At 45.3% G+C, this 24,209-nt stretch overlaps 1 protein-coding gene across 1 annotated transcript in view; it reads right to left on the bottom strand.

The window, feature by feature from the left end:
* The window catches only part of PKD1L1 (polycystin 1 like 1, transient receptor potential channel interacting), a 1,079,023-nt gene that overhangs the window by 156,594 nt on the left and 898,220 nt on the right, over positions 1-24,209 (bottom strand). Inside the window, exons 56-58 of the mRNA XM_069216140.1 lie at positions 10,461-10,636; positions 10,108-10,342; positions 3,983-4,087 (exon numbers count right to left, since the gene is read on the bottom strand). Of these exons, the coding sequence (XP_069072241.1) occupies positions 3,983-4,087; positions 10,108-10,342; positions 10,461-10,636 (516 nt within the window). The remainder of the gene's footprint in view (positions 1-3,982; positions 4,088-10,107; positions 10,343-10,460; positions 10,637-24,209) is intronic.

Below are 24,209 nucleotides of genomic sequence, written 5' to 3'. Positions count from 1 at the left end.
AGATTGCCCTGGTGCTGCACCCACTGGAGCTTCAAGTCCCACTGCAGAGCCTGCATATGCCATCTGGCATGTCTTACCAGCAGGATGCAGGAGGCCATGAAGCCCAGCAGGCTCAGAGTCAATCTCACTGAAACCCAAGACAGAGGCTGAAAGATTGGAATCATAGCCTGAACATCTTGGACTCGTTTTTCAGGAGGATAAACCAGAAAGTGCACTGTGTCCAGAACAGCTCTGATTAAAGGGAGCATCAGAGAGAGTCAGGTCTGACTTTGGAATGTTGACAGGGAACCCCAGTGTGTGCAAGAGGCTCGCCGTAGTCTGAAGGTGGGAGACGACTGTCTGGGGCGAGTCTGCCTTCAACAGCCAGTCATCGAGGTAGGGGAAGACTGAGATCCCTAACCTGCGCAGATGAGCTGCAACCACAGCCATCACTTTCGTTAACACCCGAGGGGCGCTGGTAAGGCCTAAGGGGAGCACAGTAAACTGATAGTGCTCATGACCAACCACGAATCGCAGGTAAAGTCTGTGGGCAGGCAGGGGGGAAATGTGAAAATAAGAGTCCTGCAAGTCCAACGCTACCATCCAGTCTCCTGGGTTTAAGGCAGACAGGACCTGAGACAGGGTGAGCATTTTGAATTGGTCCTTCTTGAGGAAGTATTTGAGGTTAAAAAAAAAAAAGGTCTAGGATAGGATATAAGCCATTGTCATTTTTTGGCACCAGAAAGTAGCAGGAATAACAACCACAACCTACTTCTGGCACAGGGACCTTCTCTATGGCTCCCTTGGCCAAGAGAGCCGTGACATCCTGATGGAGAAGTGCCAAATGATCCTCCGGAAGATGGCTGACTGACGGAGGCATGACTGGTGGGGCAGATTCAAAGGGGAGGGAATAGCCCTTTTGAACTATCTGCAAAAACCCACCTGTCTGTAGTGATTCCTAGTGGGGAAGGTGATGGCAAATCCTGCTGCCAATTGGATCGGAGTGAGGGGACGGACTAGGAGGGTTTGGAGGCTGCAGCGGGGGCAGAGGTTGATTGGGCAGACCTCTGGTTTCCTGTCCCACACCCATGTGGGATTCCGTGTCCCCGGCCACACAGAGGCTGGACAGCATGGGTGGCACGGTGGCTGCGTTGGGGACGCGACAGGGAGCCCCTTCCGTGGCCACAAAAGGTGGACTGTTGGGGGTGAAGGGCAGCGAAAGACCAAGGGACCAAGCCATATCCCGGGAGTCCTTGCATCTCTCCAAGGCCAAGTCTGCCTCATCTCCAAAGAGACGGGAGCCATCAAAGGGCATGTCCACGTTTTGTTGAACATTCTCCAAAAAAACAGAAGTTCGCAACCAGGCGTGGCGTCTCAAGGCCACCATCATAGCAACCAATCTGCCCAGAGAGTCGGTCGTGTCCAGCCCACATCGGATCATGAACTTTGCTGCATCTCTCCCATCGGTGACAGCTTGGAAGACAATCGTACCGGCCTCCTCCGGTATCTACGGCAGAACTTGCGCGAGCGTATCCCACAGAGAATGGTTATAGCTGCCATAAAGACATGCGGTGTTCACGGACAGAAGCACGAGACTGGAGGAAGAAAACATCTTCTTCCCAAATTGTTCCAGCCTTTTTGATTCCCTGTCCATGGGTACAGAAGGGAATATGCCTGAGGAAGAGGAAGCCTGGATGACAAGACTCTCAGGCGTGGTGTGTTGGGACAGGAATTTAGGGTCGTTTGAGGCAGGACGATGGCGGCATGCGATAGTCCTGTTCTCAGGAGCCCCTGTGTTAGGTTTGGACCAAGTACCCAAGAGGAAATCAGTGAGGGCTTCACTGAATGGCAGATGAGGCTCAGATGTGGAAGTCCCTGGCTGAAGCACCTCCGTCAGGAGATTTGACCTGACCTGTACAGTAGGCAGCTCAAGGCCAAGGACCTCAGCTGCCCTACAGACCACCATAGCATAAGTTGCTCCTTCCGCTGTAGCCACGGTAGGAGTAGACAGCATGCCAGTGTCTGGAGAAGTGTCCAGTCCACTGGCCTCGCTCAATTCCTGTGCCCAGTCCAAAGATGGGTCATCCTGGTATATATAGGGCCAAGGGTCCCCTCCAATCCTTTCCCGTATTCATACCCATAAGGAAAAGGGTCCAAATCTGACCTGGGGTGAGTAGGCCCCATCAAGGCCTTCGGGCGCATGGCCCGGCACTCGGAGCACGACTTCAGGTCATGCTCCAAGCACCACAAACCGACTCGATGCGGATCCGTTACCGACATCATGCGGTGACATTCCTTGCAAGGCTTGAAACTGGTCTTCGTGGACATCTCGACGCACCAAAAATCTCAACAAAGCAGTCGAACTCGGTCAAAAAGAGACCACAGTAGGTCTCTCCAGATCAGCGCGTGGCACGGAAAGAACAGAGCGGGCGTTACTGCGCTGAGGCAGCGTCTATGTACCACTCCTGATGTCATAACCGTGACTACGAAGCCAACGACGCCCGTGGAGTCAACCGATGCCACCTACTGTCACGCAAGGTTATTGCTCAAAGAAAAAATCTCCAGATCCAGTCTGACACCTGGGGGAAAATTTAAGGTAAGGAATCTGCAACTAGAAGTCTCTATCAGATACATTCATAGATTATGTGATTCTTGTTCAGGGTTTTGGAATTAACAGAGCAGTTATTTCGCTGAGATCTGTAAACTCATACCGTCAGCTTTTGTCTCTGTGGGCACAGTTCCTTTGCTGATCAGCATCATCACCAAATGTCCTGAGTGAGCATTGGTGGAGGCATCCGATTGGACCTTCTCATCAGCAGCTCCAGTGGGCCCTGGCAATCTTGTTTGTGTTTGGCAGACCATATGCCTGGAGGGCAGGCTGCCCCACCTATCTAAAACTTGTCACTCCTCCTCTTGGGTTCCATAAGCCCAGTGAAGGCTTAACAGTTGAGGAACAGTGGCTTCATGGATAGACTCAATGGGTGCCAGGTGCTTAAACCACCTTGGCTAGACAACCCTGGGTTTCAGGAAGGTGGATAACACTGATAACAATCATAGTGGAGTGACCAGGCTAGCAGGCAGGGGATGAGTGTGACCAGCTTGTGGAAGCATCAGTGAGATTCAATTAATCTCATGCTGGTGACAGGGACAAGAGCCATCATCCCTACCCAGGTACTGTGACTGCTGAACAGGGAAGATTCTCATGGGCATCTGGGCTGACCAGCTCCAAGAAGCCCCAATGAGAGGCAGGTGAAGCCTGTGTGGATGCCAGGGACCTCGTCCTGGTCACTTGATCCAGAAGCACCTACCCTATCTAGTGCAGGTTATCACCAGACTGGAGAGGATTATTGTGCTCCTCTGGGCGACCAACTCAAAGAAAGCCCAGTAAGACGTGAGTAGACAAACATCTGTGGCCCTGGGTCCCAGGCAAGGGCCATCTTCCATTCCCAGGGAAGAATCTTTCTAGCCCCCTTGATCACAAAGTTTATGATAATCTACCTGTTAAATGACACTTTGGCTAAAACAAACCGAGTGATGTTTCATTGTCAAGGGAGTGTCAGTCAGTGGGCTAATACAGGCGTGCCAGCTCTGTGTCCTGCCCATGAACCATGTGTTCTCCTCCTACAGAAAACGTCACCAACCAAGACCGCATAATTAATTTCACAAACCCAAAGTCTGCACACCTGCATACATACCAACGCTAGTTAGGCATTTCCAACATTTTTGACAGATTTCTCTTCCTATTAAGAGAAAGTAAAAGTGCCTTTTTACCCAACAACTTATCATTCCTTTTGGGTAATTACATTTTATGGATATAACATGAATTAGACGTGTGCGGTAAAAGCAAAGAGAAACAAGAATGTCTAATGTGTCATCTTCTATTACATGCTTACACTGTTCTGCCAATACAATTGATGAATCGCACTTAGACAGCAACTATTTGATATCGCGCCTTTGCTACCCTATTTTGCGACAGCATCACAGGTACAAAATAGTCACTGACCTCTACCCAGTTCCATGGTTCTTGCCAGTAGTTCAGGAGACCACGCTGAATAATGGTTGTGAGCTGAAAGTAACAGTGAACGAGGACGAGTCCTAAATAAGCCATCTAGAAACAAAAGACACGATGAATACAATACCAAAACTGTTTTTTTAATTCCTCTGGTAAAGAATGAAAATGTGAGAAATTAACAAGGCATTTTACTAAGAGTAATGCCTAATTTTGCAATTGTCCCCACAACCTAGACTCGAAATCTTTGAAAAATTTAAAAATAAAAATAAAATGCATGCAGCTGTTATGTGAAATTATGTTTAGAAATGGCAACTCCCTAGCGGAATCCACCTCCTAAAAACACCGGTTTGATGGTGATGAGACTTTCTCTTTTGAATTTTTTGTGGTTACCAAGGGGTGGCCCAACCGGTTTGCTCCATGGCACATCCATTACCGGGGGTGTTTGGCGCAGACCTCGGAAGTGTGCCTGATCATATAAAAAAAATATGCTGCACTCAGAGCACGCACAAACTGACTGTTCAAGTCTGCGTCAAGGCGAGTGCACTGTGAAAACAGGGTTGTGGTCTGAAACCGCGTCTCTGTCATTCACTGTCTTTTCGCTTTGCAGCGAGGTGTCTCGGAATCCCTGGGATCCATGCGACCGCCCCCCGGGTTGGCAAAGTGCAGCGCATTGCCTGTGTGCCACTTCAATGTGGTACTGGAGCAATAGCAAAGACTCCCTCATTTACAAGGAGCCACATCCCAACGTAAAGAGAGAACACCCCTTTAGATCACAATTGCGCAATCGTATTATATAAGTGACAGAAAAAGCATCGGAGGGACCTTCTAAAATTCCTAAGTGCCCTGGATGCGCACGAAGCTTTGCTTGTTGTAAGACAGCCCCAAAACGAGCACATTCTTAAAGCTTCCTAGAAGCATAAATCTTTTGCATAAAGTCACATTTAAGAGACTGGTGAAACAGAAATTGGGCAATTAGTGTCACTAAGATAATATGGAAGATTGTACCACAGTGTGCAATTCTAACCAAGAAGGAAGGTCCTACTTAGGAGAACACCCCCGAGTATTATGCCAGCCAGTGCTTTAAATGGAAATCTAGAAGTGCCGGTACTCCATTCAGAGTACCTATTTGTTCCTGAGAAGTGCTCGTACTCTTCCATTAAGTGTGTTCAGCAGTGCGGAGATATGCAGGTAGTCTATCTTTCATATTAAATAAGTGCACAGACTCAGTACCGGACAGTGCCTGCCCATTGCCAGCTTTCGTGACTGAACTGAGGTGCCTGGACAACAGGTTTAGCTTTGCTAGCCGACTATAATATAGAGATGCTTTCCAGACAGTTTGTGGAACTTTTTCAGCACTCTCTAATCGTGTGCCGGAGGCCAAGCGCACCGCTGCTTCCTGGAGCTTTTTCTTTTAAATGTATTAATTAATCTTAGATTGAGTCTTTTAAATGATCTAATGCAGCCAAAGTTAGAATATGGGTCACCAGGCATAGATCATAGGCCTCCAGGAAAACAGTCATGCTTTATGGACTTTTTTTTTTTATAAAAGAGGGCCCTGCTGAGACCTGGGCCTAGTGTCGGAAGCCAAACCGAAAATAGTGCCCATGATATATCCACAATTCAAATATTACCAGAACAGCTGCATCTGGCAGGCCTGTTTGAATTAAGTGATGACTGTAACTCGCGTTATGAAACCTTTAAGCATAACAGCAGAAAATGAGGAGCACTCATACGGTTTCCTCCTATCACGGCTCATCAAAAAACAGGTGGGCCAGTATTTTAAAAGAACATTCTTGTACCATGAGACACACAGGACACAATGAAGGGACGAGAAGGAGGCCTATTGGACAGTGGTGCACAAGTCTTCCTTTCTCTGATCTCTTCTTAAACATTACGCCTCATCGCCTATTCATGAAGGGGACAGCCGTGCAGCATGCCTCCTGCGCAATTGTCCAACTAGGATTTCCTGTGTTTGAACACGATACTCTTGTATTTATAAATTACATAAGTAAGCGTGCACTTTTTGCTTTTAATATTAAAGGAAATCCACTTAGTAAGGGGTGCCCGCATCACAGCTAACATGAGGGGTCTACCAAATCGCACAAATAAACCAATATTGTTTTGTACTTTATTATCAATCTTCAGAATAGGCTACTGTTAGAAATGGGGTCTTTGGTTGACCCCCTGTTCAAGCAAGGACCCTCACTCTAGTCAGGGTAAAAGAAAATCACCCTCAGCTAACCCCTACTTACCCCATTGGTAGCTTGGCAGAGCAGTAGGCTTAACTTCAGAGTGCTAGGTATAAAGTATTTGTACCAACACACACAGTAACTTAATGAAAACACTACAAAATGACAACCCAGTTTAGAAAAATAGGAAATATTTATCTAAACAAAACAAGACCAAAACGACAAAAATCCACAATACACAAGTCAAGTTATCAATAAAAATGCAAAAAGAGTCTTTAAGTAGTTTTAAACACACACTAGCGCTGCTAGCGTGAAAATGTACATGGTGCGCGTCAAATATAACCCTGCACGGGCGAGTGGTGTCAAAAATAACCCCACACGGCGGTACGTGAGTCGGAAATCAAGCCGCACGATGATCCGAAAACCCTGCAGCGCAGGTTGTGATCTCCCAGCCTCTGTCAGCGATGCTGCGCATCGTTTCTCCTGCTCCGTGCATCGATTCTTCGGTCGCGTTTCCTGTGAGTGTCGTTTCTCAGCTGCGGAGTCGGCGGCGCATCGTTTTTTCAGCCACAGATCAGAGTCGCGCCAATCTTTTCCCCGCACGGCGCTCTGTGCGTGGATTTCCTTGTCTTTAGGCTGCCAGCTTCTCCTTTCAGGGTCCCAGGAACTGGATGCGCACCACAGGGCAGAGTAGGAGTCTCTCCAGAGACTCCAGGTGCTCGCAGAGAGAAGTCTTTGCTGTCCCTGAGACTTCAAACAGGAGGCAAGCTCTAGATCAAGCCCTTGGAGATTTCTTCTCAAGATGGAAGGCACACAAAGTCCAGTCTTTGCCCTCTTACTCTGGCAGAAGCAGCAACTGCAGGATAGCTCCACAAAGCACAGTCACAGGCAGGGAAGCTCTTCTTCCTAAGCTATTCAGCTCTTCTCCAGGCAGAGGTTCTTCTTGGTTCCAGAAGTGTTTCTAAAGTCTGTGGTTTTGGGTGCCCTTCTTATACCCAATTTCTCCTTTGAAGTAGACCTACTTCAAAGTAAAGTCTCTTTTGAATGTGAAATCCTGCCTTGCCCAGGCCAGGCTCCAGACACCCACCAGGGGGTTGGAGTCTGCATTGTGTGAGGGCAGGCACAGCCCTTTCAGGTGTGAGTGACCACTCCTCCCCTCCCTCCAGCACAGATGGCTCATCAGGATATGCAGGCTACACCCCAGCTCCTTTTGTGTCACTGTCTAGTGTGAGGTGCAACCAGCCCAACTGTCAAGCTGACCCAAACAGGGAATCCGCAAACAGGCAGAGTCACAGAAATGATATAAGCAAGAAAATGCCCACTTTCTAAAAAGTGGCATTTTCAAACACACAATCTTAAAATCAACTTTACTAAAAAATGTACTTTTAAATTGTGAGCTCAGAGACCCCAAACTCCACATGTCCATCCGCTCCCAAAGGGAATCTACACTTTAATTATATTTAAAGGTAGCCCCAATGTTAACCTATGAGAGGGACAGGCCTTGCAACAGTGAAAAACGAATTTAGCAATATTTCACTGTCAGGACATATAAAACACATTACTATGGTGGTCATTCTGACCTCGGCGGTCTTTTTTGTAGACCGCCGTACGGAAGACCGCCAGTGCTGGCGGTCTTCCGCTCGGGCCATTACGACCGTTGGCAGCGCTCCTCCCGTTTCCGGACGAAGAGCCGTCAACAGCCATACTGGCGGGCGGCGGGGAAGTGGAGGTTGCTCCACCTCCACTGCCACGCCAACAGAACACCGCCCAGAGAATCACGACTTGCCCCCATGGGTCCCGTTCCCTCCCGGAGGATCCCCGGAACAGGTAAGGTGATCGTCCGTTAGGGAAAGGGGGTGTGGGGGTGTTGTGAGTTGCGTGCGTGTATGTGTGTATGTTGAGTGCGTGCAAGAATGTGGGGGGGTGTGTGTGTATGTTGAGAGTGCGTGCATCAATGCGGGGGGGTGTATGTTGAGAGTGCGTGCATGAATGCGGGGGGTGTGTGTGTATGTTGAGAGTGCGTGCATGAATGCGGGGGGGTGTGTGTGTATGTTGAGAGTGCGTGCATGAATGCGGGGGTGTGTGTGTGTATGTTGAGAGTGCGTGCATGTATGTGTGCGTGTACGTGTACGTGTGTATGTCTGTGTACATGTTGGGGAGAGGGGTGGGGAGAGGGGTCCTGCAACCTTTTGGGGGTGGCAGGGGTGGTGGGGGGGGTAGGGGAGGGAGTTGGGGTGGGGGAGACCCCTATCAGTGCCAGGGAAGGGATTCCCTGGCACTGAGAGTGCTTACCGCCATGGATTTCATGGCGGTCTCAAACCGCATGAAATCCATGGCGGTAAGCCGGGGTCAGGCGGGTCGGAACACCGCCGGCGGTATGTGACGACCGCCGGGCTGGTGACCCAGGTCTCCAGCCCGGCGGTCGTTACCGCCGTGGCCGTCGGAACGATGAAGCGGCGGCTGGCCATTGCGGTAACCGCCATGGTCAGAATATCAGAAAAAAAGACCGCCAGCCTGTTGCCGGTCTTACCGCCGCTTCACCGCCGACCGCCACGGTCGGAATGACCGCCTATATGTCCTACCTTAACCATACACTGCACCCTGCCCTTGGGGCTACCTAGTTACTACCTTAGGGGTGTCTGACATGTAAGAAAAGGGAAGGTTTAGGCCTGGCAAGTGGGTACACTTGCCAAGTCGAATTTACAGTTAAAAACTGCACACACAGACACTGCAGTGGCAGGTCTGAGACATGATTACAGCGCTACTTAAGTGGGTGGCACAACCACTGCTGCAGGCCCACTAGTAGCATTTGATTCACAGGCCCTGGCACCTCTAGTTCACTTTACTAGGGACTTACTAGTAAATCAAATATGCCAAACATGGATAAACCAATTACATACAATTTTACACAGAGAGCATATGCACTTTAGCACTGGTTAGCAGTGGTAAAATGCTCAGAGTTCAAAAGCCAACAGCAACAGGTCAGAAAAAATAGGAGGCAAAAAGATTGGGGATGACCGTGCATAAGCAAAAACGTCCAACTGCTACCTTTACACATAAACACGGATACCATTTTTAAATCCATACCACTGAAACCCACGTGCTCCTAAAGCTGTGGAGCATATCAGGCATGCATGCTGGATGTGTGCAAATGAATGCCCAGCCACTGATTGAAAATGACCTTAGGTCAGAATGTTCTCTGCAGTACTACTTTCTGACTGAAGGAACTTGGTGCATGTTTGACTCCAAATATACTGATTTGAAAAGTGGGCTTTCAAATCATTTCTAAACTATCAATGGTACCCCAGATAAATTAATTCTGAATTCTTTTTAAGACTGTTCGAGATCTGATTCCCAGTCTACAAGCATCAATAACAGCCATGCTGGTGTGATTCCCGACCTATTATGAGGATGTTTATAATTTACACTTTCTGCCTACCTCATGAAGCAGAGAAAGGAAAGTTGTCTAGAATGTGGTGATCTGCTAGATAGAAAATATTCTTACACACTACCAAGTCTCCAAACACATCAAAGCAAATCTAAAGCCTCCAAATGAACGTCCCCTTTAAAAGTGTTTAAAAAAAATAATAATTTGTAACCCATACACAGAATAACTCCAAATTTTATAAAAACAAAGTTTGTTTCATCTGGATGTTCATTAAAACCTTTTCATGGTTCTGTGAAATAAAAAACCTGAAGAAAGGAAGATCTTTCTACGTGCGGGTGCATGGCCTTGCTTTTCCAAGATCAGCTTAATTCTCCACAACCCCCCCTCCTCCTGTCAAGAAACCCCATAGTGATTATGCACTTGATTTAATAAGATAGTTATAAACATAAATAAATAATACATAGATAGAAAGTTTGACCGAAAGCTAGAGACAAATTTTTAATGGCCATCCGACATGCCTCAATAAGACAGATGCTTACCTCAGAAACCATTATGAAATAGTCTAGAACAGTGCTGATCCTGTAGATGCTAACAGACTTGACATTAGAAGATGGAATGACACCACCAAATAGTGGAATCTCTGCAAGCAGTGACACCGAGGTGAATAGGTTTGTGGGAGGGTTGTATAGGGCAAATTCCACTATCACTGCCCGTGTGCTCCTGTCAATCCACCTGTTTTTTCTTAAATTAAGTAACCTGGAGAAAGCCTCATTCCTGGCCAGAAAAGAAAACAACACACGATTATCAAATATAGGCCGTCATGGGCAGTTTGATTGCCTCTCTTTATAGAGCTTGACATGTAGTGTGTGTAATGGAACCTGTTGCATCTTACCTCGATCTTCCAAGGCTCACAACAGATCCTCGGCCTTCATAGCACTGGGTTTGACCACACTGATAGTAGGATCCTTCTTCCTGATTAGATACATTTCCTACTGCTTGTAGTGCCTGGACTGCCACACTGTACGGAGGCCTGCAGTCTCGAATAAGCGTAAGAAACTGTGACGGAACCTGTAAGAAAAAAGGGAAATTAAGTTCCAAGACATTGACAATGTACCTGTCTTTACTATGAATATCTCAAAACTCACAGAATCTTTTCAAAGTTATGTGGAAGAACCATTTAAAAACAGGAGTTCGGTTTCCTCAATTTCAGAAGCCTCTGAATTCAAGAACTGTCAAACAAAGGAATTCTATGTCAGGACCAGAGGCAAGGATTATGCTTTACTTTCTCCACTTTAATGAATAGCAGCCAAGAACAAACCAAAAAACTTAAACTCCCATGAGAACTTGGGAGAATGGAGTACAGTCTCAACAAATAAAAAACAGGTATTTGGACCAATCCGGAACAGGCAGTCCATATTGTAGTCCTTCCTTGGTATCTCCTCTTCCTTCGCTGCTCGCAGCCGAGATAAGTCACCATTTTTGGTCTCTCCTTATTTAAATTTTATTGCCTATTAGACTGTTTGTATTGTGTTGTTTTCATAACTACTTTGTTTCCTTCACTCGGGGGAGCGTTTTCGCCCCTATGCGAGCGTTTCCTTCTCTGTGCACGGTTCGGAAGCTTCCCGACAACCGCCAGAGGGCGCTCGTTGGGAAGGATCCCTTGGCAACGGACACGCTGAGGGAGACGCGCCTTCGTTTTTACCTCAGCGCGGAGCAGAGCTCTTTCCCCTCAGCGCGTTCGTTCGTTCGCTAGTATATTGATTTTACCTACCTGGAGGGAGATGCCCTTCCATTTAGGGTCGGTATTATTATTATTACAAAAGGCTTTGACGCCCCGTTTTCATCACCGAGGTCTGTATTCTTGATTTAATTTAACCCATATATAGGGCCGTTTCAGAAGCAATTGGTCCTCTTGAGGACAGACTATCTCAGCAGATAGCACGCGAATGCGCCAAATTCTCGACCTCTAGTGTTACTCCTTCAGCCCCTCCTGCCTCCAACGATGCTTTCGCAGACGCGCCTCCAGCTAAGTGTCCTCGTGAATCAGGTATTGGGCGCAGATCTATTTGATCGGGTCAGGAATTTCCTAATTTCCCTCTCTGACCTTCCCTTTTGATTCCTCAAGACCCCTGTCCCCCGCCTTCCATAACAGTGATTCTTCTGGGGATCAGGAAGTTGACGCCAGTCCATCCAAGCCTTGGCTTCCTTTTGGTTCTCAGCCTGCTCCTGCAGTTTCAGACATGTTGGACCCAGATGACGTTGTTCATCCTAGGTCATCCGAATGGGCACCGTCTGACAAGGTGGCATCTTATGTGGCAGGACGCATTCGATAACCAATAGAAAAAGACTCTCGTAATTGTCTAAGAGCAGAATGTCCCCGACCTTCTTTGGCAGACAAGGTTGCCATAACTCTAGAATTAGACCCCAGGATGTCTACATTCTTACAAAAATGTATAAAGGATCTTAAAAAAAGGTCTTGGGGGGCATGTCAAGATAAACTTCTTGATGTCTTAGGCCCTTTGACAAAGATTCTTGACATGGCTGAAGACGCTAAATCTTCTGGCGCATTAATTTCTCCCGAGGTCCTTTCAGGTTGGGCACAGCGTGCTATAATTTTTTGGGGAAACGCTAACTGTGCTCTTTACACTGAACGCCGTCGTTCATTGTTAATTAAAGTGGATCCCAAACTAGGAGATCTGGCTGATTCTGAGGCAGGTCCTGTAGCTCAAGGAGGCTTAGTTGGAGAACCCTTTATAAAGGAGTTAGGGAAGTTTGTGAATACTTTCACTTCCCTGGACAAACCACACTCGTCAATGAAAAAAGTTTTTCCTACCCGGATTTTCCATGGGGCTGGTCGAGGCAGGGGCCGCTCGCCCGGTCGTGTGCAGTCAATCAACTCTTTCAGAGGACAAGGCTCCAGGCAGGGACAGTACCAAGACCAGAACCGCTTTGCCAATTTCTATCCAACCAGAGGCAGACACTTCAGACATCGCGGTGGTAGAGGATCTGCATCAACATCCTCTTACGGTAAGTGTTATCCCTTCTTCCCTTTTAAAAGTAGGGGGTCGTATGGCGAATTTTATCCACGCATGGAAACGAATTACACAGGATGCATGGGTCTTACAGACAATACATGGCTTCCATATAGAATTTATAGAGACTCCCAAGTAGCTTTCGCATCCAAATCCCCTGGTGTTTTCCTCGCAAGACGCCGTTTTGGTGGACAGAGAAATTGGGGCCTTGTTGGACAAACAAGCTATTTGTCCGACGGTACCACATCCTCGAGGTTTCATAAGCAATCTATTCTTGGTGGACAAAACAGATGGCGGTCGATGACCGGTCATCAATCTAAAGGAGATCAACGAGCGGCTTGTTTGCCGCCACTTCAAAATGTAAGGGATCCACCTTCTTCGGGATGTTTCGCATCCTCTGGACTAGATGGTTCGTCTCGCTTTAAAAGACGCTTATCTCACCGTTCCTATCTTCCCACCTCACAGACGTTTTCTTCAATTCTCTTGGGGAGATCAAACATTTGAGTTCACTACCCTTCCGTTCGGACTTTCCTCAGCTCCATGGTGCTTCACGAAGGTTCTCAAACCGATCGTGGAACACCTCATAGCTCAAGGAATTCAACTAATTGTTTATCTCAACGACATTTTACTGCTAGCCCAATGTCCCAAACAACTCTCTGCCCATCTACAGGTCACAGTCGACTTGTTGCAGGGCCTGGGGTTTATCATAAACAAGGCCAAATCCCTTCTCAAAGAGTGGTCTTTTTAGGCTTCACTATCGATTCAGTGTCAGCCACTCTAAGTCTTCCATCTCACAAGATGAAAAAAATTAGTTGGAAAGTCTCCCTTCGTCAAATTGCCCACCTCATAGGGCTTCTCTCTTTTTCCAATCAGGCGATATTCCCGGGTCCGCTACATTACCGAGCTCTTCAACGTCTCAAAGCAGCTCATCTTCGCAAAGGTCTAACGTATTCTCAAAAAGTGATCCTTTCGCAGGAGGCGATAGAGGAGATTCGTTGGTGGCTTTCACATATGGAAGCCTGGAACAGCAGAGGTATTTTCGGTTCCGCTCCGGATTTTATAATAGAATCAGATGCCAGCAGGCTAGGTTGGGGTGCTCAGTGTGGAGACTTCTCCACCGGGGGAACCTGGTCCCTGGGGGAGCAGAATCTGCACATAAATTGTCTCAAACTTCTAGCTGGTTCATTTGCAGTCAAGTGCTGGACCGAAGACTCGATCCAGTCGAACATCCTCTTGAAGATGGACAATACATCCGCGGTCCGATATATCAATCATCTCGGCGGCACTCTGTCCAAGGCACTTTCCAATCTGGCGTCCAGTTTTTGGCAGTATTGCCTGGACCATCAAGTTTCAGTGACAGCACAATACCTGCTGTCAGGATACTTCAATTCGATTTCCTCAGAAGCAGAAGATAACTCCTCAGTCCCGACCCGAGCTACTCACAACGAATATTAATCCTTCGTGCTGAGTACCCCGGAGGGGGAAAGGGGAATGGGATGGTAGAGAGACTGCCACAGAGATGATGAACGCCAGTACTCAGTCTCCCTCTTCACATCTAAGATTGGATACAGCACCTGCAAGAGTCACAGTGGCAATTACTAGGGACATACAACATCAGTTTTTTCACTTTCTACTCTCAACACTTAATTCTCTTTAATTCTATTATTTCTTCACTCACCCTGAGTTCTCTGTAGCCTTGCTTCTCTCTATAAATGATAGCTCTTCTTAAAAAATGCTTATTACTGATTCTGGAAGAACTTCTCAACCTTTGTTAGAGATTGGTTTTATGTTGCTTTATATATATATATATATATATATATATATATATATATATAGTTGGTGATAATGCGTTCTTCAAATCAGCTGATGTTATTTAATTTCTCCTGTCTTATTGTGACTTCTGTCAATACTTGTATTTGTAAATGCTTGTTTATTAAAGTTTGTTTCTCCTTTCTTACTTTGACATTTGTTGATAACTTGTATTTGTAAATGCTTGTTTATTACAGTTAGTTTCTCCTTCCTTACTTCGACATCTGTCGATAACTTGTAGTTGTAAATGCTTGTTTATTTAAGTTTGTTTCTCTTTTAAACTCTATTTTGGTTTATTACCATTGAATTTGTAAATGCTTATTTGTTAACAGTTCGTTTCTCCTTTAAACTTGGCCTTTGTTTATAACCTTGACATTTGTAGATACTTGCTCTTTTAAAGTTCTTTTTTTCTTTGACTTTAATATCTTAAACAAGAACCTTGTAAACATAAGGTTAATTCATACATTAACTCTGTAGCCTTGCCGACTTCCACGGGAACGATCTACTATCAAACTCTTCGAATAAACCTTGACAATATTTATCTGTTTTCTGTAATATAATCTTCAAATGTAATTTTACCTCACAGGAGTTTCTGTTCTGAAGCGCGCTCTCTCCACACAGCTGATTCATGTCAGACCTCAGTTGAAGTGCAAGTCTTCCAGCTGGAGAGCTCGTAACCTAGCAACCAACCGATTGCAAGACTAAAACTGTAACTAACCTTCAGGACTCACAGCGGCCATCTTGGATCTTCTCTTCTTGATTCTTCCTTTGAAATAAGCGCAAGATTACTCTGCAAACCTTCTTCCAGTTTGGGCTTTGCTGTCTCCACTGAGGATATCTCTTTGCTTTTCTCATGCACTTCTTTGATTTGACTTGGCAAGTTTGTGTGGTCATGACAGTACTCCCCTCAAGGAACAGTTCTCCAATTTAGGTTTGCTTGGGTAGGTTCTATGAAAGTTTCTCACTAATCTTGAAGCATGTACATACTTGTGCGGCTCCCAGGATCGTTCCTCTGGACCATAACCTTTCCAATCAATTAGATAATAAAGCTGGCCATTACGGATTTTGGAATCTAAGATTTGATTGACCTCATACTCTTCTGCAGAGCTAATCTGGATAGGAATTGGAGGGGAGTTTTGACGTAAATTTGGAGGACTGTTCTTTAATAAGGAGACATGGAAAACAGGATGTATCTTTAGATGAGCTGGCAACTACAATTTAACTGCCACTGGATTAATCATCTTGTCAACTTTGAATGGGCCTATAAATCGTGGCTGAAATTTGCGATTTCCTTTGAGACGTAAATGACGAGTGGATAACCAAACTTTGTCTCCTTTCGAATAAATGGGGCTCTCTCTTCTTTTTCTATCAGCCTGAGTCTTATATGAGTCTTTTGCTTGAATGATGTTTTTTCTAGCCCTAACTAACGTGGTCTGCAAATCCCTCACCATCTCTTCTACTGCAGGCACTGAATCATCTTCTTTACCCAACATTACATTAGGATGTCTACCATGGTTCAGATAAAAGGGGGGAGAACCCAGTGGTGGAATGAACAGCATTATTGTAAGCAAATTCAGCTGCCCACATCAACTCAGGCCATTCCTTCTCTTTATCGAATAAATTGAGTCTTAAATACTGTTCTAACTCTTGATTCACTCTCTCTGTTTGCCCATCGGTTTCAGGATGGTAACTGGTAGAGTAACGAGAATCAATTCCTAATCTTTTACTAAAGGCCTTCCAAAAGCGAGAAACAAATTGGGACCCCCTGTCTGAAACTAGAATTTTTGGGATACCATGGGCGCATACTATGTGTTGTGTAAACAACTGTGCAACCTGTGGGGCTCGAGGGATTTCTTTCAAAGGAATGAAATGCGCCATTTTAGTGAAAGTGTCTACAAAAACTAGGATAGTGTTAAAACCTTGGCTACTAGGGAGGTCCACTATAAGATCCATAGTAACAGTATGCCAGGCATGGGGTGCAGTGGGCAAAGGTCTTAACAGACCTTGTGAAGCTGTTCTATTTGATTTCCCTCTTTGACATTTGTCACAAGTTGACACATAGGGGGTCATTCCGACCCTGGCGGTCCATGACCGCCAGGGCCGGGGACCACGGAAGCACCGCCAACAGGCTGGCGGTGCTTCCAGGGCCATTCTGACCGCGGCGGTAAAGCCGCGGTCAGAAAAGGGGAACCAGTGGTTTCCTGCCGGTTTTCCCCTGGCCCAGGGAATCCTCCATGGTGGCGCTGCTTGCAGCGCCGCCATTGGGATTCCGACCCCATTCCCGCCAGCCTGTTTCTGGCGGTTTACACCTAAGTTAGCTATTCTGCTTTGTCTAGTATCTTGTAGAAGAGTGTCTGAAGTCCGTGCTCTTGATATCTCTCACAGATCTTTTTCTCCTTCGGGAGTCTCATTTACGGTACGTAGACGTACAAAGACAAATACCAGAATAATTTCCTATCCAGCTTTTCCAGATTCCCCAAAGTTGTGTGGGGTACGATGCCTTAAAGCATACGAGGAAATGTCCTCAGAGCTCCGACCTCCTGGGGAAAGTCAACTTCTTATCGCATTACGTAAACCTCACAAAGCTGTTTCTTCTCCTACCATTGCTCGCTGGGTTCGTTGGGTCATGCAAGAAGCGGGCATTAATCTTTCCCTTTTTGGTGCTCATTCTACTCATGGGGCTATGGCCTCCAAGGCATTCAGCTTGGGTGCTCGTTTGAAAGATATCATGAATGCAGCAGACTGGTCTTCAGATTCTACTTTTAAGAGTTTTTATTTCAAACCAGTCTTGAATGTTGCTCAATTAGTTGTAAACAAGCTTTAAACTAGCATAATCCTCGCCTCCGGTCCTGACAGAATGAAAAATTTCCTAGCTATCGTAACGGAAAGTTTCAATTCTATTAAGAACTCGGAGGCGAGGATTATCCCACCCTGCTCACCTTATAATACTACCATTTTAAGAGATCCCTCCCCGTATTTAGTAAGTAATTTTGGTTATGTTTTTCACTTGTCATGTTTTATGAATATGCTTGTTTTATAAAAAAAATAAAAAAAAGATCAACAAAGCTAGTTTCTCTTTTAAACTGTCTCATTCTTTATAGGGTCTGACACAACAAAAGCAAGATACTTCATGATGGTTCTCGACTTGCTCCAGCTTCGAAAGAAGAAGTGGAGATACCAAGGAAGGACTACAATATGGACTGCCTTTTCCAGATTGGTTCAAATACCTGTTTTTTATTCGTTGAGGCTGTACTCCATTCTCCCAAGTTCTCATGGGAGTTGTAGTTTTTTTTGGTTTGTTCTTGGCTGCTATTCATTAAAGTGGAGAAAGTAAAGCATAATCCTTGCCTCCGAGTCCTTAATAGAATTGAAACTTTCTGTTACGATAGCTAGGAATTTTTTATTAGTATGTCTCCTTTGTTGCAGTACAAAGGGTGCGCTGCTAATTTTTTGCATAATCAGAGAAACACTCATCACACGTTCCTTGTAGTCAAGTGAGCTTTAACACAATAATGAAAAGCCAGAAAGGCGAATTTGCACTCTTTTAATGTGTAATTTCTCTGCATCTTAGTTAGTAATTGCTATAGAATTATTTTCAGCTTAACTGAAAATTTCCTTGAGGCATCGAACTTTAAGGAAACTCCACTTCTTATTTTGTTAAATATAAAACACTGAGTTATATATGTAGAACAAACAAGCCTTGACAAAGCCAATAGACGACTTTTGCATTGTGCACTCACACAAGGAGGGACATCAATGCACAAACTGGCAAAGATGACATGAAAATATGCACACACCTACATACATACAGTTATGCGTGCACAAAAACCAACACACCTGAATCCACATACATACACACAATCACACAGACACACACACACACACACACACAGGGCAGCAGACAGCAGGAACCCAAGACACAGACAATCCAGGTACACCAATCTACAGACTGTCTGACATGTCCCATCAGACCCACAGAAAAGGAAACATATGTTAGTTGAAAATATAGGGGGTTATTCTAACTTTGGAGGAGGTGTTAATCCGTCCCAAAAGTGACGGAAAAGTGACGGATTTACCACCAGCCGTATTACGAGTCCATTATATCCTATGGAACTCGTAATACGGCTGGTGGTATATCCGTCACTTTACCGTCACTTTTGGGACGGATTAACACTCCTCCAAAGTTAACAGTCCTCCATAGTGCTTTAAATATCTCCAAATCCACCTCAAACACTAGATGAGACAGGAGAATGGAAAACAGGGAACAAGAGAAAAGAGTCTTAAGGATGAAATGATTTTCCCTATATGTGTGATGAAATTGGAGCCAAATTTAGGTGTCTTGATGGGCAGGAGGAAGCAGGAGTTACACTATGCAAGGGGTGGTCACCGAGTCAATTGCGACATTGTTGTCTGTGTACCCAGGATGCAGCAGTGGCAGCAGTGACACTTGAGTGTTGATCAGAACAAGACAGTAGACCTTGATGGTGCCCTCAGACAGACAAACTGCTCTCCTGCTGGGCCAATACACCATTCCTGCAAATTTCTTGGAAAGCAGGACTGTAAATTCCAACAGCTTAATGCTGTGGCCACTTTGAGACTACACATTATAAGAACAGTCCTATCCTGCTGCTACCAGGGCCGGCTTTAGGGCGGTGTGAGCGGTGCAGTCGCACCGGATGGTGACCGGGATAGGAAGCGCTGACCTCAGGGGGCGCTGTATTTAGCAATGACTTACAAAACTTGTGGTTTAAAAGCACCTGCTGAAAAGTTCCTTGTGCATCCAGCCTTCAGGAAACAATTAAAATATCAAAATACCTCTTGTGATTAATGTTCCTGCTAGGGAGAGAGATATTAATTATGTCTAGCGGCAGCTTTGACTCACCATAAAGTAGTGTAGAGGGTTATTATGCCTGCTGCAAAGAACAGAACTATATTTCATGTAGATAGCTGAGTAGATTAGTAAAACTAGCCTTTACAAGTGCTTTACAACAAAATAATGCATGTGAAAGGGGGGCTGTGGAGAGATAAGGGGCACATTTGCTGGGTGGTAGTGAGTGAATCCGAGGATGTGGTCATATAGTCCGCGGGCACCAAAAAAGACTGTTGCACAGGGCGCCACCAGCGCTAAAGCCAGCCCTGTCTGCTGCTACTGTTTCCTGGCATTGTAATTACCAAGAACGTTGCAGTTCTCTTGAGTTATTCTGTTTCCTAACTTACTTATTTATTTATTGAACACTTTGTTGGACCTGGACATATCTGCCAGATTGATGCATCTCTGTGGGATCTGCAAGGGATCATTAATGGCCAATGAGTGATCTCGGTGAGTTTTGCAAATACATTTGTGCAAGGGATGCCTAGGTCAGAGGAAATTCCTTCCAGGGCTTACCCTTTCTTTGTTGGTTCTGAAGACGTTGGATGCGCATGACAAAGGAACTTGTTCAGCCTTCATTTAAAGGGGGGCCCTTCCAGAGACCCCCCCAGACATTACCATTCATCAGAAAATGTACTTTCTTGACACTGCTGAGTAATTTCAAGTGTGCATTCAACTACTGCTGTACTGAGTCTTGATGCCATACTTTAAGCATTTTTGGCCTGGGCCCAGCTTATCACGTTGTAGTTCATCTACTAATCGTCATAAGCATTAGCAACATGTGCCTTATTTTAGAGCAACACCTCTTAGTTCACATAAAAAAATCTCATGCTATGCCTTACTGAATGTTAGATTCACTTTGTTGTAGGATGGATTTCATGACACTGACTGCCTCTGATATTCTGTAGTGGCCAACTAAGGGGCCATGCAGCACACATATCCTATCACCTCCACTACGCGCATCCATGCTATTTGCCTCTCAGAGTTGTTCCGGCTGAAATAAGTGCTTCTGGGAACGTGCTGGACCTGAAGTGTAGGCCACAATTTACCATGAATGTTTCAAGTACCATTAAGTCAAACTTCAAAACAGTTCAGATTCCTTTGGAACTCATATTTAATCAACAATGATACTGTAGTAAACAAACTCTAGTTTGGAAAACTGGCAAGTAAGGGGCAACTGAACAAAAAGGTAAGGTATGAGTTTTCCTGGGTTCTTTTGTCAACTATGAATGACTCTTGCTTTTCCAGAAGCCTGAACACTCCCTCTCACTACTGAGGAATGATTCTACTCTGACATCTGGTCATGGGTCAAATCAATCTGAGACCTCAAAGCTAGTCATTGCTTCTTATGTCACTTCTTTATCACATAGGACGTAGTGGGAACAAGCAAGGTAAGGGGTGACCTGGGACCAGGTGAGAAATACTTAGCCTTTGATATAGAAGGCTGGTCTGTACAGTAGCCATTCATTCAAACATTAAAAAACGAAGAGTGGCTTTTATCTGCATGAATAATTTGAAACTATCACCAGCACCGGTGTCAAAGTGACATTGTTTGAAGGGTAGGCCCACTGCCGCTTCATATCACGTGAAGTCAGACAAATATTCAGGCACAAGGCAACATCAGAACCTCCACCCACATGCCTTAGTATCAGACCTGATGTGTTAATTCCAGTGTGTATCCTGGATTTGGTTGATTTAAAGTATTTCCCTGAATTATTTAAAAATATAATGTTTAAGAATATATTCCATGGCTCTAACCCCATTATGCCTCTGTGCCTGTAGAGCTGACAATCCAAGCCTCGGGCGCGGTTAGATTGTATGGCAAGGAAACCGAAAGCCATGTTGAAATGCTCCTGCATCAGTTGGTGTCTGTTTAGATACGAGTCATACAGGCAAGGATTCACTTAATTCATGTGCAGCAACAGAGATGCAAGTGGACTGGAAAGAGGGCACCCCTGTGCTTCCTGGAAGATCTATCTATCTATCTATCTATCTATCTATCTATCTATCTATCTATCTATCTATCCATCCATCTACCAACACACATATAAGTGTACATACACACACACCACACACACACACCAAAGGCTGACAAGTTGTCTCATTAGGATCCAGAACACAAAGTTCAGTGCCAACATTTTACCCCATATTGACCTGAACGAAGAAAAATAAATCTAAAAGTGCCATAGGACAGATGTATTCTTTAGAGTGGAAGTATCCTCCGCCATTTGTATGCTTTGAGTACCACACGAGGGTGATTTATTGAGCAATGCTTAGGCTGCTCTAGTACATTTCAATTTATCTTAGTGCGTGCCTCGGTGAGCATGGTAAAGAAAGTGACAGGCATCCTACCTCAGCAATGAATTTTCCATAAAAAGCAAATAGGGCGACTCTGAATGTCAAAAGGAACTTTGTTGTAACCAAACCCCCACACTAGAATTCCTGTAATGGCACCTGCAGTGAGCCTCCAGGGTAATTCATTGGCTGGTTATGTGTTGCACACACGCCCAAGGGCGTGTATTTAATTTACATGTAAGTCCCTAGCAAAGTGCACTACATGTGCTCAGGGCCTGTAAAGTAAATGCTACTGGTGGCCTGCAGCACTCATTGTGCCACCCACATAAAAAGCCCCTTAATCATGTCTCCGGCCTGCCATTGCAAGGCCTGTACGTGCAGTTTCACTGCCACTTCGACTTGGCATTCAAAACAACTTGCCAAGCCTTAAGTTCCCCTTTTTGTACATATAAGTCGCCCCTAAGGTATGCCCTAGGTAACCCACCCACAGGGCAGGGTGCTATGTAGGTAAAAGGCACGATGTGTACATACGTGTTTAACATGTTCAATGTGAAAAACTCATAAATTGGTTTTCCAATACTGTGAGGTCTTCTCCTCTCATAGACTAGCATTAGAACTGTCTTCATATACTCCTCAGTGGTAGATTCTGATCTGGAAGGAACAGACATTTCTTGTTTGGTACTGCAAGGCTGGTAATAGAAAATCCTGCTTACTGGTGAAATTGGATTTAATATTACTATTTTTGTAATGCCATTTGGAGAAAGCAGGCATTTCTCTGCACTTACTGCCATCAGTGCCTTACAGCCTGTCTCCATTCCACGTCTGGTCTGTGCTGGTTGACAGCTCCCTTTGTGCATTCCATCCAGACAACCACAAACACAGGACACTCAGTGACATCTACATTCATCTGCATACTGAACGGGTCTTCCCAGGCAGGAAGGGTGGAGGGGCTCACACTTTAATTTCAAAGGCCAGTGGCCTGACCTCACATAAAGGACTGATAACCCCCCACGGAGATCATGGCAGACAGGACTGGGCTGAAAGGGAAAATTGTGCACTTTGAAACCATTCTTTGAAGTTTCCCCCACTTCAAAGGCATTTTTGGGTCTATAAACTGGGTCTCTGACCCCACCAAAACAGACACTTCTGGACCTACACCTGCACTGTCAGAGGAACTACCTGGCTGCCCAAAGAACTCAACTGGGCTGCTTTGCTGAGAAGGACTGCTGCCTTTCTTGTTGCCCTGCTGGCCTTGGACACTTCTGGAAGGACTTTGCCTTCCTCCTGAAGTGCTCTCCAAGGGCTTGGATTGAGCTTACCTCATGTTTCTGAAGTTTCAGGGCCAACAAAGACTTCACCTCTTCAAAAAAATCCTTGTACATCGGAAATCAACGCAACGCCTGCAGAAATCGATGCAAAGCCTGCATCGTGGCTGGGAAATAGCCACACCGCCGACCGGAACGACACAGCGCTGACTTCCAGACGGAAAATTCAACGCATCGCCTGCCTTGTGACGGAAAATTCGACACATTGCCTACTGGATCAACACAGCACCTGCTCCTTCTACCAGCGTATCAAGGATTTTCAACGCCTCATCCATAGGTGTCAAAATATCCCCGCATCACAGTGAGGAACCAAGACTGCACGCCTGAAAAATGACGCAACCCCTTGCAGCATGGAAAGAAATGACGCATCGTTTGTGCTGCGCCAGAAATCCAACGTAACACCTTATTTTTCCACACATCTCCTCCTCTGTGATCCCCGTGCATCGTTATTTTTTACGGATCCTATGTACTGTCTGTAACAAAGAACCAACTATTGATTTCTAAGGATTGAGACTCTTAAACCTTTTAAAAGTGACATTTCAACTTGTGCTTATTGGATCTTTGTCGTTTTGACCTCAATTTCTTCAGATAAATATTATCTATTTTTCGAAACCTCTGTAGTGTATTTTTGTGGTGTTTTCACTGTGTTACTGTATGACTTTTGCACAAATACTTTACACATTACCTTCTAAGTAAAGTCTTACTGCTCAGTGCCAAGCTACCAGAGGGTGGGCACAGGATAATTTGGATTGTGTTGTGACTTACCCTGACTAGGATTGTGGTCTCTCCTTGGACAAGGGTGTATACCTCTGCCAACTACAGACCCCATTTCTAACACCGTGCATCTCTATCACGTAGGATATGAAAGGTGACTATTGAGTACACAATCGCCAAAATACCTATCTCCCCTCAATGGATTCTTGTAGACATATATCCTGACACCATCCTAAGTCATATACTAAAAACAATGGAGAGATAGGGCCCCCCACAACCTATCCACCCAAGGGGACAGGGCACAGTACGACAGTTTAGTTATAAACTGGATCCGTTGGAACTGGTCAATAATAGACGAGGAACTTGGTGCACCAGTCAATTGGCTTGTGGATATCTTAAACCGGACAGTGACCAATGATAGACTAGGGAGGGTGTCTTGTGTATTGTCTCCCACTGATGTTATAGTTTTGTTTATAGGCTGTACAGAGGTCCTCTTTGGGCCCAAATGTATTTCTTCCATATTATTGTGGTTTTATATGTTTGTTTTTTTTGTATGGGATTATTTATTAAAAATACATTTTGGATATTCCTTTATT

This window comes from Pleurodeles waltl, chromosome 2_1 (genome assembly GCF_031143425.1).
Source record: "Pleurodeles waltl isolate 20211129_DDA chromosome 2_1, aPleWal1.hap1.20221129, whole genome shotgun sequence".
In the NCBI taxonomy this organism is placed as follows: Eukaryota; Metazoa; Chordata; class Amphibia; order Caudata; family Salamandridae; genus Pleurodeles; species Pleurodeles waltl.
This window is presented reverse-complemented; position numbering and strand designations above follow the sequence as displayed.